The following is a 17659-nucleotide window of genomic DNA, read 5'->3' as shown; positions in this document are numbered from 1 at the left end:
CATTGTTCTAATTTTTCTCCGTTTCTTGCCATTTCTTTTTTGTCTCCCCAGCTTGTAGGAGTGGTCAATGAAATATAGTATAAATCTGCTGGAAAAGACTTTTTTTTTGAAATGTGTTCTTTTTCTTAATTATTGAAGTATAGTTGGTTTACAACATTGTTAGTTTCAGCCGTACACCAAAGTGATTCAGCTACATATATACATACACCTATATATACACATCTTTCCAGATTATTTTCCATTGTAGGTTATTAAAAGATACTGAATATAGTTCCTTCTGCTATATGTTGTTTATCTATTTTATGTATAGTAGTTTGTATCTATTAATCCCAACCTTCTAATTTATCCCTCTTGGTCCCCTTTCACCTTTGGTAACTATAAGTTTGTTTTCTATGTCTGTGAGTCTGTTTCTTACAGATTCATTTGTACTATTTTTTAGATTCCATGTATAAGTGATATTTGACTGTAGACAAATCAAGGATAAACAGTGACCTTGCTCCTTCAACTTTCTTCCAGCCTGCAACTTAGATGTGATATGTGGAGCTGCAGCAGCCACTCTATGACTATTAAAAAAAATGGTGAAGAGAATCAGAAATGGTGGTGGCCAAGACCCAGGAGAGCTGGTGAATGGATACAGAATCTGCCTAATTCTAGAGCTGCAATTCTCAATTTTTAATGTGTATATGAATCATAAGGGGGCTTGTTACATTGCAGATTTTCATTAAGTAGGTCTGGGGTAGAGTTTATCGTTTGAGCACAATTTTCCCCCAATTTTCTCATAATAGATTTAGAAGACAAGATGAGCAAACTATGTCCTTTTAACCTCTGAAGTTCTAAACATTTGGAAGATGACTAGAATATATGTGCTAACATTCCTTCATAAGAACTTCATTATCAATTTACCTCAAAACAGCCAAGATGAAAATTATTCACAAATAAAGCATCCTGTGATACAAGCATTCCTAAGGATGGCATTTCAAAATCAAAAACCCAGCCAGCTACGGGGAAGTGGGTAGACAGGACTATTCTGAGAGCTGGCCTGGGCAGTTTTAACTGAGCACATTCGATCAGCATGTCGTCATACTTCAGTGCCAACCTGTTTAGTAACCCATCATCTAGGGTCCTGCAGTGGGAATTGGCCCAAGTGCCTCTGACCAGCATATAATTTGGTTTCAACATTAAGTTCACCATGAGAGTATATAAACACCACATGTGTAATTTAAGATGCACAAATAGAAAACACTGCCCAGTTGTTTTTAGAACACCTCACTACTAGGGAAGCTATAGAATGGAAATACCACCAAGGTTCACAGTTCAAGCTTTTCCTTGCCATCTTAAAAGTGACACCATACTCTCTCTTTATAGACGGAATACAGGAAGACCTCCTTACAAAGAATATAGTAAGTAAACAGAACAGTTTCAATTTATTCTATCCCAAATGGTCAAAAAGCAGTTTAAGAAAGAAAAACCCCACAAATAGATGCCTACCCAAAAAAAGTACCATGATACATTTCACCTTTCTGTGTATTTAAATGCAACTATACTGTTCTTAAGACATATAGGGGATACATAACAAATTGCTAATAGCAAAGAATTCAGCACCTATTAAGGAGGAGAGGAAGAGAATAATATGGCAAGGCAGGGGCATACCTGGGAGGTAAACCACAATATAGCGTCTTCCATTCTACAAGGTTCTTGTTGCCCCATGTTAGCTCTGGGTGACACCTGCTTTTTTACCTTATAGATTTTAATATTGTTTGTATCTTTCAAAGAGTTTATGTCATATCTGTAATATAACAAAGTCTGAAAGACTATTTCCTTAATGACACCATTTTTATCTCTTCTAAAACAAGCAAAATTAATGTGATGATTTAGGAAATCACACATATGTGAAATACCTCAAAAACAGAGGGGAAAAAAACTCTAAATAAGTTACTTCCAGAAGGTGGGAGGGGTTGATGGAGAAATGTAGATGTGTCAAGCGTACTGGTAACATCGAGGTCTGTGGAGGGTGGGGGGAGGCGCGGAGGGGGGCTCATATCTTTGTATCATAACTAACATGAATGTCACACACGCATTTGTACTTTCAAATAACCTACAGCTTTTTTAATAGGGAGTGGAGGGGCAGAAGTCAAGTCCCAGGATCTGCCTCTTAGTTCCACAAAAGCAACTCTCTGCCCTCTGGCCCACTAGATGTGGCTCCATGAATCAGCACATTCCAGGAGGACTTCCCCAGCTTTGTGGCCCACAGACAAGGCTGTCTTCAAGCAGCCACAGTGAAATTAGTGACATCATAAAATCTCCATGGTGATGTAAGCAATTTTAGGCAGGGATGTTTAGCTTTTGTCAGTCACCAAGTTAACAAGCCAAACACCATTTTTGTCCCATCTTTAACCTTTCCTCTGTTCCTAAGCTACAGGCCAAGGGAAGCAGGGTGTGAGTGTATTAAGGGCATTTCCTGAGCATACCATGTGCTACATAAGGGAAGTGTTCCACTGTGGCAATACCATCAGTGCATCCTTAGTCAGAGCATGCTGTGGCTCTTGACCCAACTACTGCTTCTTCACAGGCCTATGCCCCTGTGGTCCATATGGCATGCTGAACCACCCAACATACTATGGGATTCCAGGCATCATAAAATGAGATCGCCTTGAGTTTCCAACTATACTGAATGCAGGGGTGGGAAGCACATCCTAAGACATCTTTTGGATAACTCTTAGAAACCAGCACAGCCTTGAGTATTTAAGGTGGTTTTTAGTAAAAGTTGGTTGGCAAAGGCCAGGTGATCAAAGCCTGATCTTTAGTGTTAACAAATGTGCGGTGACGATCTGTCAAGCAAGTGCTTCTATTAGTTGTCCACACTGAGAAAGCAGTCTACCAGGCAAATATTTGCAACAAAAGACACCAGTCACACTTTCTTCCTAAGAGCATCTGTTGTCTACTGCAAACTGACTGGTTTGCATTAGATCCAAATTGTTCTCAGTCTCTTTTGATTAAAGATGCCAGTGCCTCACTTTCTTTCCCAACTTAAGCCCCACAGGATTTCTATTTGCAGAAACATAAAAAGAACCCAGTTCTATCAATATATGCTCTGCTTGAGAAATATTCACTTATGAAAACCCAACTCATTGAATTTGGGTTGCTTTTACAGGAATTAGGCCACTTGGTTTGAGCAGGTTTCACTGTAGAGTTCCTGTAAAGCAGGGGTAAGCAAATTTCTGCAAAGGGCCAGAGAGAAAATATTTTAAGCTTTGCAGATCATATAGTCTTCACCACAACTGTTCCAAGATGTTGCTGTAGTGCAAAAGCAGCCGCAGACACCGTGTAATGAATGGGCGTGGCTGTGTGTCAAGAAAACAGCAAAAAAACAAGCAAGGGGTGAGAAATGGCCCATGGTTTATGGACACCTGGCTTTTAAAAAGTCAATATTATAAAGTGTTTTTAAAAATCATTCCTCGTACGGGGAGGGAGGAGGGTTCAGGATGGGGAATACGTGTATACCTGTGGCGGATTCATGTTGATATATGGCAAAACCAATACAATATTGTAAAGTTAAAAATAAAATAAAAAAAATCATTCCTAAGCATCAGAGGTTACAAAAAATAAAAGTCCACTTGTAGACAGTTGTCTGTTCCCCTTGAAGCTTGCCAACACTTTCAGCAAGTATGAGATGATCAAAGATTAACTGCCACCTGTAGGGGTGTTCTGTGCAGGGGGAAGAGGAAGAAAACAGGATCGGCTGGAAACAAATTCAAGGAGTTGCCAATTTGTTTTCAGCATTATAAATCTCAGGCCTCATAAACTCCCCAGGGCTTACTTTAAAAAAGCCTCCTCAGAAGAATAAAATCAGGAATTTTCCCATAGTTCTTGACGTTTAAATATAGTTGGGCTTCCCTGGTAGCTCAGATGGTAAAGAATCTGCCTGCAATGCAGGAAACCCAGGTTCAATCCCTGGGTGGGGAAGATCAAAAATAAAAGTCCATTAAATATACTAATGCTTAAAAAAAAAAAAAAAAAGTTGCAGGGGGTGGGAGGGAGAGGTAGAGTTCTCCTGAAAATGCTTAAGAACTAATTACAGGGACCAGAGTACAATACTGCTTATCTTCTGCTTATGAATCAAGGGCTTTTTCAACCAAGTAAAAAGACTGATCACCAATTAGCCGCTTTTGCCATTATTTCCAAAATGTTAAGGACTTAAGTAAGAGATATATATATATATATATATATATATATATGTATTTTTATGTATCAGGAAATACTGACTTCAAACCTTCTTTTAAAATTAAGAATACCCTAGAAAATGAGGAAAATACAATTTGCTTCCATCTGGTGGCAGCAGTTCATACTGCAGCCAGAGCAGTTTATGAAATTATATTGATGACTTTTCCTAGAGGATGAGGCCCAAAGGCAAAAAAAACAAGAAAAGAAAATCACGGTCTATGTCTCCCTCTGATGTCAGCAGCTGATACTGCAGCCAGAGCAGTTTATGAAATTATATTGATGAATTTTCCTAGAGGATGAGGCCCAAAGGCAAAAAAAAAAAAAAAAACAAGAAAAGAAAATCACGGTCTATGTCTCCCTCTGATGTCAGCAGCTGATACTGCAGCCACTGCAGTTTATGATGGTTTTTTCCCACTAAAGACTCTCCAGAGAATATGGGGGGCGGCGGGGGGAGGAGATATATATCACGGTCTGTGTCTCCCTCTGTGGCAAAAGCTCATAGTGCAGCCACTGCAGTTTATGATGGCTTTTCTACTAAACACTCTCAGGAGGGTGAAGAGGGGGAAGGGGGTAAAAATCACAGTCTGTCTTCATCTGGTGGCAGAAGCTCATTCTACAGCCAAAGCCCAAATTTAATAAATCGGAAGGTTACGGTAACAGGACAGAACAGAACAAGGTGCATGCCTGCCTAGATGCTCAGCCATGTCCGACTCTCTGCGACCCAAGGGACTGTCGCCCACCAGGCTCCTCTGTCCATGGGATTTCCCAGGCAAGAATACTGGAGTGGGTTGCCATTTCCTCCTCCAGGGGATATTCCTGACCCAGGGATGGAATCCATGTCTTCTGCATTGCAGGTGGATTCTTTACCACTGAGCCATGGGGGAAACTCTCAACAGGACAGGACAGAACTCATTAATTCCCTAAAAGGGACAGGTCAGCTATTTACAAACTTACTGCTTGAGAACACAGACAGACATAAAAAAAATTTTCAGTACAACAGTTTCATTTATCCACTTTTATAATTACATCTTCAACTACCTACTTCCACACTGAGAATGCTGAGGATAGAATTAAAATATTGCATAAATGCTCAATGGCTTTATGCCACACTGCAAATACAACTAAGAAAAGCAATACTAATGCCATCACCACCAATACGATTACTGAAAATATGTAAGATTTTGGCATATACTTGTCCCAGTCTCTCCCACTCACCATTGTTTTCAGTAGTTGTACTGTCCCAGCATTGGAAGAGCATATTGTCGTACTATACCCAGTCCCTTTAAACCTTATTTAGTCTTCATTTGACAAGTAACTAAATAGTTAGTGCTATCATTAGTCTTTATGTCAATGTCTAAGTATTTTGGTGTTTGAAGCACAAAATGTAAAATTTTATTGAGTATTTTTTGGGAGAAAAAACAGAAGTCTATACCTGTGTAAAATATTTCCCATCCTGTTTCAATACTTTCATTGAGAGGTCAAGAATCAGTCTGAGAAACTCCCATGTGGAATCTGGATGTTAAAAAAATTAAGTTTTATAAATATCAGTTTGCATGCATGAGAAACAACATCTAAAGTCAAACATTCACATTAATATTCAATGATTCAAAAAAAAAAACAAAAAGAAAAAAAGAGAAATAGCCATGAGACCCAATATTCAAGGGCTTGTGAACAAGAACATACTGTCATATATTTTGTGTCTTGGACACATGTGCACATATACCTATATACAAGCAAAATCAAAAGCAAATGCGGATATACATAACACTGCTCTCACCATACCCATAAAGATTTGACACAAAAGCAGTGGCTGAAATCTGAAAGAGAACACCTTTAAGCAAGGGGAAAAGCAGTAACATCGCAGGAGAGAAACTGCAAGAGTGAGGGTGGGGACCTGAGTCTGGAAACTCAGCAGGAAGACAAAGTAATACAAAAAACATGAACACTGAAATCCTAAGCCAGCAGTGATTTTGAGTGCATGGCATGAGAAGGGGCCTTGTCTCTGGTATTGCTCAGAAAGGTCACCAGATTGTCCCGGTACAGGTTAAAAAAAATCCCAATATGTAAATTATGAAACAAGCTGATATCTCAACGGTATGATCATGAGTCATTTTATTTCTATACTTGTTTCAAACGACTGCGTTAATTTTGCTCATTTAGTGGCAAAACATGATCTGACCAAAGCCAAATCTAGCCATCTTTCCACCACTGGCCTCAGTTTACTACCTTTAATAAATGAAGGAACTTCACTAGACAATGTCTTAAGATCCTTTCATTCTCACATGATGTTAAGAAAAACATTTCCATATTTCTGTGAACATTATCTTGGCTGGGGCAGCCTGGATGGGAGAGGAGTTTGGGGGATAATGGATATGTGTATATGTATGACTGGGTCCCTTCATTGTTCACCTGAAACTATCACAATATTGTTAATCGGCTATATTCCAATATGAAATAAAAAGTTTAAAATAAAAGGAAAAACAGAATCTACCTTCTTCCGGAGATGTGGAGATTGGAACAGCTGTCAAATCATTAATCACATAATCAAACTCTCTCCCTTCTTTGGCGTACCTCTTCAGTACTGGAATACAGTCTTCTATTAGAACCTTCCAGAGAGAACAAGCATAGATGCAGGTGAGCCAACATATGTGAAAGTGGTTAAACACTTGTAGAAGGAACAGGGAAATACACACAGGGGCTGCAACACCTACCAGAGAAACAAAAGCCACTTCCACCCATACCTGCCAGGAGTTAAAAGTTCCGGGCTTACCAGATGCTTTACATGCCTTTCAATTAAGTGGAACAATTCCTCTTAGGAATTACTATCATTGCCATTTTACAAATAGAGAAACAAACAAGAGACGTCACCAAGTCTGCTCTTGCGTGCGTGCTCAGTTGTGTCTGACTCTGCGACCCCGTGGACTGCAGTCTGCCAGGCTCCACTATCCGTGGGGATTCTCCAGCAATACTGGAATAGGTTGCCATGCCCTCCTCCAGGGGATCTTCCTGACCCAGGGAATGAACTCACATTTCCTGTATCACAGGCAGATTCTTTACCACTGATCAACCGGGAAAGTCCTCTGCTTCCTTGGCCCTTGCAAGAAACCTTGCTTTGCTCCAAACTCTGAAGTTTGTTTGGCCTCACTGTGCACCAGGCACACGGATTGGGTTTCACAACATCTGCTGAGCCACCCAAGGGCCGGTGCCTGTGGCAGGTTGGTCCCCGCAAAGAGCAGCCCTTTTCCTTGAGTCTCCAACAGTCCCCAGAGTTCCTTCCCCTAAAGAGAACTAGGAGGGACAGGTGATGCCTGCCCTTTTGGAACGAGGTTTTCTGGAAACAAATGTTGTGACCTTCAGCCCACCCACCTTAGGTATGGGTTTGGGGTTTCTCCCCCACATACGTAAGCTGGGAATTCTATCTGCTCCTTCTGAGTTCACCTGCTTTGGGAAAGCGAGCCACTCTGGGCTCATTGTGAGTCACCCTAATTCTCTCTTGGGACCCAGACCGATCTGTTTGGGGGCCTCCATGTGGGAATGGGAGTGCAATTTTAAACTATACGTAACCTGATCTCATCTCTGCACCAGGTATTCTTCCCAACCTCACTGGCTTCACTTGCAGCAAGAGTACGGCTTGGTCATTTGGCTTCATCTCTAATGGGTAACTGATTGGGTATCTCCTCTCTGGGGCAAGGGAACTGTGACCTTGAGAGACCATTCTGCATTGCACTGATGTGCCCTTTGCTTGGTATTTGACAGCAGCAGCAGTGAATAAGTACGGGTAATGACAATTCTGTTCCATCTTGTAGTCCACTAGGGTACACTTTGCAAAACGGGAAGATCAGCTTTGCTCCCATGAATGAAAGAAAAACTTTCACTGTAACACTGCTTGGCCTCAGCACCCCTTGAACACCAATGGCCCTCTAAATTAGAACATCCTTCAACTAGAACTGTTTTATAAAAGGGAAGGGAAATGGGATAGAGTTCCTTATGAATAGGCTTTTATACTATTGTGTCTAAGGGAGACTTTTGGAATTGGTTTGGCTTTTATTTGGCGTGTGTGTCCAAGTGTCTGGGTACATGAATCCTAATACTGTTCTCTCTTCTGGTTTTGACCCTCATTAAGGGGGTCTTGCCATCTCTTCTTAAGCAGAAGATATTAAGAAGAGATGGCAAGAATACACAAAAGAACTGTACAAAAAAAGATCTTCATGGCCCAGATAATCACGATGGTGTGATCACTGACCTAGAGCCAGACATCCTGGAATGTGAAGTCAAGTGGGCCTTAGAAAGCATCACTACGAACAAAGCTAGTGGAGGTGATAGAATTCCAGTTGAGCTATTCCAAATCCTGAAAGATGATGCTGTGAAAGTGCTGCACTCAATATGCCAGCAAATTGGGAAAACTCAGCAGTGGCCACAGGACTGGAAAAGGTCAGTTTTCATTCAATCCCAAAGAAAGGCAATGCCAAAGAATGCTCAAACTACCTCACAATTGCACTCATCTCACACACTAGTAAAGTAATACTTAAAATTCTCCAAGCCAGGCTTCAGCAATATGTGAACCGTGAATTTCCTGATGTTCAAGCTGGTTTTAGAAAAGGCAGAGGAACCAGAGATCAAATTGCCAACATCCGCTGGATCATCGAAAAAGCAAGAGAGTTCCAGAAAAACATCTATTTCTGCTTTACTGACTATGCCAAAGCATTTGACTGTGTGGATCACAATAAACTGTGGAAAATTCTGAAAGAGATGGGAGTACCAGACCACCTGATCTGCCTCTTGAGAAATCTGTATGCAGGTCAGGAAGCAACAGTTAGAACTGGACATGGAACACCAGACTGGTTCCAAATAGGAAAAGGAGTACATCAAGGCTGTATATTGTCACCCTGTTTATTTAACTTATATGCAGAGTACATCATGAGAAACGCTGGACTGGAAGAAACACAAGCTGGAATCAAGATTGCTGGGAGAAATATCAATAACCTCAGATATGCAGATGACACCACCCTTATGGCAGAAAGTAAAGAGGAACTCAAAAGCTTCTTGATGAAAGTGAAAGTGGAGAGTGAAAAAGTTGGCTTAAAGCTCAACATTCAGAAAACAAAGATCACGGCATCCGGTCCCATCACTTCATGGGAAATAGATGGGGAAACAGCGGAAACAGTGTCAGACTTTATTTTTCTGGGCTCCAAAATCACTGCAGATGGTGACTGCAGCCATGAAATTAAAAGACACTTACTCCTTGGAAGGAAAGTTATGACCAACCTAGATAGCATGTTCGGAGAAGGCAATGGCACCCCACTCCAGTACTCTTGCCTGGAAAATCCCATGGACGGAGGAGCCTGGTAGGCTGCAGTCCATGGGGTTGCGAAGAGTCGGATACGACTGAGCGACTTCACTTTCCCTTTTCACTTTCATGCATTGGAGAAGGAAATGGCAACCCACTCCAGTGTTCTTGCCTGGAGAATCCCAGGGACGGGGGAGCCTGGTGGGCTGCCGTCTATGGGGTCGCACAGGGTCGGACACGACTGAAGCGACTTAGCAGCAGCAGCAGATAGCATATTCAAAAGCAGAGACATTACTTTGCCAACAAAGGTTCGTCTAGTCAAGGCTATGATTTTTCCTGTGGTCATGTATGGATGTGAGAGTTGGACTGTGAAGAAGGCTGAGCACCGAAGAATTGATGCTTTTGAACTGTGGTGTTGGAGAAGACTCTTGAGAGTCCCTTGGACTGCAAGGAGATCCAACCAGTCCATTCTGGAGATCAGCCCTGGGATTTCTTTGGAAGGAATGATGCTAAAGCTGAAACTCCAGTACTTTGGCCACCTCATGCGAAGAGTTGACTCACTGGAAAAGACTGATGCTGGGAGGGATTGGGGGCAAGAGGAGAAGGGGACGACAGAGGATGAGATGGCTGGATGGCATCACTGACTCAATGGACATGAGTCTGAGTGAACTCCGGGAGTTGGTGATGGACATGGAGGCCTGGCATGCTGCGATTCATGGGGTCACAAAGAGTCGGACACGACTGAGCGACTGATCTGATCTGATCTGATCTGATCTGAAGGGAGTCTTGGGAACTTGAATGTTGATTCAAGTTCTTTTGTAAGAGAAGCATGTGAATATGAGTGAGTGACAGGTATGTAGAAACTGAAGGAAATCTCACCCTGAAAACGGCCAAGATGGGACTCTTTTGACATTCTGAAAGTGGTTTTTGTGTGTGCAATTAGTACTAAGCTAGCTTTCTAGGAGAAACATGCAGATCTTTGTGCCTTCAAGATGAAAATGATCTACCTGGACTGGCAGAAACTTGAATCATCTGTGATGCCGGGGTGGGGTGGGGGGTGCTTTTTAAACTCAAACAGGTAAAGTTTTAGATCTGTGTCTGTACAGACATATGCATATTTATGCATACACTACAAATACAATGTGCCTCCATCTCCAAATTGCATTGCTAAGCTTGGTTTGCAGATGAGCTCTGTTTAACTTAAAAGAACTTAAGTGCTTATGTAAATTCTCAGAAATATAAAATCTAGTCAGAATGAATTTCAGGTTCATATAATCTAGGAAATATTCACTATTAAACTGATATTTGGTATTAAATCTAGCCTTTAAGTGTGCTGGTTTAATATAGACATGTTTCTAGAGTCATCAGTATTAAGTTTATTACTTTTATTGCATCTAAGAAAGTCAATAAAGCTCATATTGTTATAAAATCTGTCCACAAGAAAAACTATGATGAAACATTTGAGTAAATTAAATGTAAGAGCTCCCCTGGTGGCTCAGATGATGAAGAATCCACCTGCAATGCAGGAGACCCAGGTTCAATCCCTGGGTCAGGAAGACTCCTTGGAGGAGGGCATGGCAACTCACTCCAGTATTCTTGCCTGGAGAATTCCATGGACAGAGGAGCCTGGTGGGCTACAGTCCATGGGGTCACAAAGAGTCAGACATGACTAAGCAAGTAACACTTTCACTTTCAAGAGGATTTCTAGGTAAAACATTTTTTCAAATGTTTTAAAAAAAGAGAAATATTTCAACACACAAGTAAAGCTTTTACTGTTTGCAGTAAAAGCAGGTATGAAGAATGGAAATCCATTTTGTTAAATGGAAAAAAAGGTAATTCTGTCCTAGAGTTGGTTGTTTCTGAATGGTAAAGAAACTCAGGGACAAAATAATATATAAAAAGTTTTACAAAGTTTGTGAAAAAGGAACACTTAGAAAAGTTCATGTATGTGCCTGGTCAGTATTGGCTATGATTAGACTGAATTTAAGTAAATAAATTTTATTATCAAGAATAGGCTGATAATGCAAGACTAGAATTTGGATTTTTGGTTTTCTCTCTTTGCTTTCCCAGCAGAAAATAAAGTTTTCTTAGAGTGCTAAGCTGCTTTTGCCTTTTTGAGAGATCTGATTTTAACTTCATGTATTTACTTTTGAGATCTTTTATTGTCACTTTGGTTGGGTGAATGGTTGTTATTTCACAGTGACTTATCATCTTCTTTGACTTTCTAGTATTTCTGACAAATATCAAATTCGATCTGAAGTTCTTTTGACCTCCAGCTAACTTTGGGGTGCTTCAGAGGAACCCTTGAGGCATCTCAGAGATTAAATTAATTAGGACAATTCAGTATGTTAAATTACATGGGCAACATTGCCAAATGAGTGATAAGCCTCCTCAGGTTATATTGTGTGGGCAAATGTTTTTACATTCTTAAAATTATACGGAATACAACATTGTGAATCAACTATATTCCAATAATAATTTAAAGAAAATTATATGGTGACTTCCCTAGCAGTCCAGTGGTTAAGTCTCCATGCTTCCACTGTATGGGGCATGCATTTGATCCCTGCTCAGGGAACTAAGATCTCCACATGCCACAGTGTGTGGCCAAATAATAAATAATAAAATAACATGGAATTTCTATAATTCTGATGCATCCTAACAAAATGTTACCCCTAATTCTAGTTATTACAACCAAGTCTTCTGTCAGTTACATTGAGATCAGTTGTTTCACTGTACCTTTTAAGTCTTGTCATTCAGTTACTGTCTTACTGCTTTTGCAAAAATGCTTCATCTTCAAGAAGATTCATAGGAAAGGCTTTTTGACATGCCCTAGTTTCTAATAAATTTCAAATCATACCCATGAACTGGGTAAGCATGTAAAGAATCCTAAAAGGAAAACCTGGTGGCTTCATAAAAAATGTTAACAAGAAAAAGAGTACTAAGGACTTCCCTTAGTGGTACTATGGATAAGAATCTGCCTGACAATTCAGGGGACATGGGTTCAATCCCTAGTTCGGGCAGATTCCGCATGCTTCCGGTCAACTAAGCCCCAGTGCACCACAACTACTGAGCCCACATGCTGCAGCTACAGAAGCCTGCAGCCCTCGAGCCAGTGCTCCACCAGAGAAGCACGGCAGTGAGCAGCCCGGGCACCACTAGAGAGTAAGCCCTGCTCCCTGCAACCAGAGGAAGCTAGTGCACAGCAACCAGGAGCCAGCACAACCAAAAACAAGTAAGTTTTTTAACGTTAGTTTATATATATAATGCATTGTGTTGATAATAGATTTAAGATTCACATCTTTACATTCAACTAAAAATCTTCTGGGGACAAGATTTAGGGCACAAAAATTCCTTAAAACTGCTAGATTCACTGCTTGCAAATCTTATACATATATACAAAAAAATCTTTCATTTTTCTTTCTGTACTACCTTAATTTTAAGATTAAAATTATTCCATCATAAAAGGAATGGGGTGTGCACTGGAACATTTTCTAAAAATGGTTAACAATAATTGTGTTTTCAAATGACAAACAGTTGCAAGGACCTGGTTTGTTTCTTAATGCTTTTTTTTTCAGTTTTATTGAGATATAATTGACATACAACATTATAGTCATTTAAGGTATAACCAAGACCCTGTTTTGTCTTTTTTTTTGGTTGTATTTTAATGCCTAAGGGGCTTGCCTACTGCTGTCCCACAGACCAGGAACCCTCTGCCCTTTAGAGCTTCAGGAAAACTCTTAGCATCAGAAGAGTTTGTCAGACTCCCCTTGGTAGCTATTCTGTTCCCAAAATGGGGAGGGGGATGCACTGGGGCACTAAACTTCAAGAGCCAACCAATTTAAAATATTTTTCCTTCTCTAAAAGGTCCCTCTGTCTGTGTCACCATCTGCCTTTGGTGCTCTGTCCTCAGAGCTTGGACTCGAAAGTCGAGAAGTTGTTTTCTGGGGCCATTAGTAAATCTTCCCACTTACATCCACATCCTGCCTCCAATCACAACAGTCTATGACTCTATAGTACTGCAGGTTTAGATGTGCTGTCCTTGTATTTTTTTCTTAATCCATATAAGTAAGTCAACCTAAGGAGTCAGGGAGACATGAATTTGAAACATTCCTCTAAAGTTACCCTATAACCTTGAATAAATTGCCCTTTGAACTCTTCGACTTACAGTCTTCATCTACAAAACAGAAAGCAGCAGCCACATAAGGCTTTGAGGATTAAATTTTAAAACACTTAAGCAGAGGGTCTGGCTCACAATGCAAATATTTGTAAACAAATTATAAAATTTGCAGATATTTTAGTCATCATGAAAAGGCTGTCATGCTCTGAAGAACCTAAATCCTCCCTCTTCCTTTTCATGTTGCACAGCATTATAGTTTAATTTGTGTGTACTACAGTACGCTCACCACTGAAAGTATCATTTCCATCCATTACCAGACAGTTGGTCCCCTTTACACATTTCAGCCTCCCCTACCCTTGGCCCCTCTGTTCCCTGGATCTATGTATTTTTATTTGGTTTGGTTTGCTCCTTTATTAAAAAAATTTTTATATTCCACATGAGTGAAATCATACGGTATTTTTCTTTCTCTGTCAGACTTTATGCTAATTGAAAATAATACCATCAAGGTCCATCCAAATTGTCACAAATATCAAGATTTCATTTTTTTTCTTTTTTTTTATGGTTGAGTAGGATTCCACCGTGTAATATACACCACATCTTCTTTATCCGTTCATCTGTTAATGGACAGTTAGGTTGCTTCCATATCTTGGCTATTATAAATAATGCTGCAATAAATATGGAGGTGCACATATCTTTTTGAATTAGTGTTTCCCTTTCCTTCAAATAAACACCCAGGATTAGAACTGCTGCATCATCCCTCCCTTTTTAAACTTTACAATAGTCTAAGTGAAATATGTATCTTTCCCTTTTGCCCATAAAACTATCACAACTGCATTTTAACACAGATATAATTTCTCTCTCAGCTTAAAAAAATTAATATGAGTGTACCATGAAATTAAATTTGGACACACACACCTTAGAGAACGTGGGTAGGAGTAAGTAATTTGTGTAACAAATTAAAGCACTCATCTAAACTGTCTATAAAACTAGAGATACGTATTTAAGATTCTAGTCAAATAAAAATATGCATTTGCTTAGCTATCTTGCTCTACCAAATAATGTGGGTATGGGCACTAATATTTGGATACTCAAAATACAATACAAAATGTATCCTACAAACTGTAATGATTGGTCAACTTACAAGCACAGTAGAATTTAGGAACTTGGCTTCTCTGGTGGCTCAGCTGGTAAAGAATCCGCCTGCAATGAGGGAGGCTTGGGTTCGATCCCTGGGTTGGGAAGATCCCCTAGAGAAAGGAAAGGCTACCCACTCCAGTATTCTGGCCTGGAGAATTCCATGGACTGTATAGTCCATGGGGTCACAAGAGTCGGACACAACTGAGTGATTTTTCACTTTCACTTTACTTAGCAAGAAGCAAATATTCCTACGCCAAACATTTTAATCATCTACACTCTCTAAATTTGTAAATCCCTTCTCAAAGACTCAGAAACAGACTCATGCTAAGATAGACAAAAGGTGGTGGTTACCAGGTCATAAAAAGGTACATGAGGACTTCCCTAGTGGTGCAGTGGGTAAGAATCTGCCTGTCAATGCAGAGGATACGTGCTCGATCCCTGGTCCGGGAAGATTCTACATGCCATGGAGCAAATAAGCCTGTGCACAAGCCACAACTACTGAGCCCGTGCACCTAGAACCTGTGCTCCACAACAAGAGAAGCCACCGCAATGAGAAACCTGTGCTCCTCAACTAGAGAGTAGCCCTGCTCACTGCAATGAGAGAAAGCCCGCTTAAAGCAACAAAGACCCAGCACTGCCAAAAATAAAGAATTTTTAAACGGTACAAGACATCTTTTATATAAGAATGTATTCATGCTATTTAATTCAAAGCATCTGGAATTGGCTTTTTCTTTATTAGATGTACACACTTTCCCTGGATACAAATATATATAGAACTCACATGAGAGAATAAAGGGCAGCAGAACAGGCTATCTCAAAACAGCAAATTGAACTCCCCTTTATCTACCTAAAGACAGAGCCCCCAAAAGGAACTAAAGTATCTTAGACCCCTCCCCCAGGGACTCAACCAGGGAAGATGGCCTCTTAACTCCCCTTTATCTACCTAAAGACAGAGCCCCTAAAAGGAAATAAAGTATCATAGATCCCTCCCCTAGGGATTCAACCAGGGAAGATGGCCTCTTATCACAGCAGAAGAGGCTGACACCACACCCAAACTTTGTTATGAAGTATCACACCTCTTTTTCTACTCTTCTAAAGGCCCTGTCTATTTTTCCTAAGTTATCTACTCTCACCTAAGACACCTACGTCCCCCTTTCCCTGTTAGGATCGTATTTTAGTCTAAATTCTAAAGCTACCTCTGAGTTGCTCATTTTCCTGTGTATCTTCCATGTATACATGAGTGTAAAACATTAATGAACTTGTTTTTCCTCTTGTTAGTCTTCTATTACAAGGGGTCTCAGGCAAGCATTGGAAGGATAGAAGGAAACTTTTTCCTCCCCTACAAGATCATCCATCATCTTAATTTTCTTCTTTTAAAAAAATATTATTTATTAATTTATTTGGCTGCAATGGGTCTTAATTGGGGCATGTGGGATCTAGTTCCCTGACCAGGGCTCACACCCAGGCCCCCTGCATTGGGAGTTTGGAATCTTTAGCCACTGGACCACCAGGGAAGTCCCAATTATTTGTCTCCTTAACCAATTACACTTAAAGCTGTTTTAAGAAGGCACAGTTGTGATCAACAACATCATATCATCACCTGACTTAATAAAAAAACATTTATCTGGTAAAAATAATTACCTGATAGCAGTCTCCTTTAAGATTGTCTAAGACATCACCACATGTTTTTCGCATGTATTTCTTACATCCGTCAATCACCATTTGGTCAATGTTCAAAATAGGTTAAGGAGAAATTTCCCCTGTATTTGAACATGTCAAAGGATTCTGAAATACTTTTTTAAAAGGTAAAGATGAACATAACATTTTTCACACTAATTTGGGTATCATAAAGTTGAAAAAAATGATGAATGAGACAATGACTTCATTTGGGCACCAAGGACACTCAAAAGGCACTGAATTTCCTTCTAATGGAGAAGCCATCTCAGCAACTGCTGGGCAATCGACACGGTGCAAAGGTTGCCTGCTCTTTCATTCTCAATTCTGCTGCTTTGTTGGTGGCCTGTTGGTAGCCATATAAAAAGGCTACTGGTACTAAGTTGAAACCTTTGTTCAAAGTAATCATAACATTGCCTGTAGTATTAAGACAAAAAAGGAGGAAGAGAACAAAGTCCACCAAACTTAATCTCTTATACAGCAAAGGATATCTCTACCATAGTCACCATCTTTGGTTTCAGTTTGACTATTTCACATAATATGCCCCCATCTCCACCTCCCAGAATCAGTACATCTTTGCCACTGTAATCTTCTTTGCCACTGCCCATGATGGCCCGGGTATACGCCAAATCACTTTCCGCCAAATCTAGGGAGGAGAAACATCCAAAATGGTGACTTAACCAAAGCCTCAGAGCACCTGACTTATCATTCCAGAAACCGCTAGAATCTAGAAAATTCAGACATTTTCCTTTTCAGTCTTTAAAAACTCAGTAATATCGAGGGTTTTGATGTTTTTTTTTTTCCTTTTGGATTGTGGACTTTTCTTCATCCCTACTTGTCTAACACCCAACATGTTACCTACATAGATTATACATATATATAGTTTAGTTTAGAAGAAAATTCAGTCTTTAGCCTGTTCTGATATGATAATTAAAAAGCAATTACATATTTCCAGATGAAATATAACAGCAGAGTTGCTTCAAAAGAATATGAGAGGGAGAAAAGTGGCTGGAGTTTAAGGGAAACAAGACTGGCCAGGAGTTGATCATTACTGACACTCAAAGGTGAGTATATGTGGGTTCATCTTACTGTTCTGTCTACTTTGGTTTGAAATTTTCCACAACAAAAAGACTTCCTTATAAACAAGCAATTAATATAAAATAACCAACAAGGATCTACTGTAAAGCACAGGGAACTAGACTCAATATCTTAACAATAACCTA

At 40.0% G+C, this 17659-nt stretch overlaps 1 protein-coding gene across 1 annotated transcript in view; it reads right to left on the bottom strand.

The window, feature by feature from the left end:
• The window catches only part of SMS (spermine synthase), a 50425-nt gene that overhangs the window by 2442 nt on the left and 30324 nt on the right, over positions 1–17659 (bottom strand). The window contains exons 6-9 of the mRNA XM_025277152.2: positions 16928–17082; positions 16404–16493; positions 6713–6827; positions 5654–5733 (exon numbers count right to left, since the gene is read on the bottom strand). Coding sequence (XP_025132937.1) covers positions 5654–5733; positions 6713–6827; positions 16404–16493; positions 16928–17082 — 440 coding nt within the window. The remainder of the gene's footprint in view (positions 1–5653; positions 5734–6712; positions 6828–16403; positions 16494–16927; positions 17083–17659) is intronic.

This window comes from Bubalus bubalis, chromosome X (assembly GCF_019923935.1).
Source record: "Bubalus bubalis isolate 160015118507 breed Murrah chromosome X, NDDB_SH_1, whole genome shotgun sequence".
NCBI classification, from domain to species: domain Eukaryota; kingdom Metazoa; phylum Chordata; class Mammalia; order Artiodactyla; family Bovidae; genus Bubalus; species Bubalus bubalis.
This window is presented reverse-complemented; position numbering and strand designations above follow the sequence as displayed.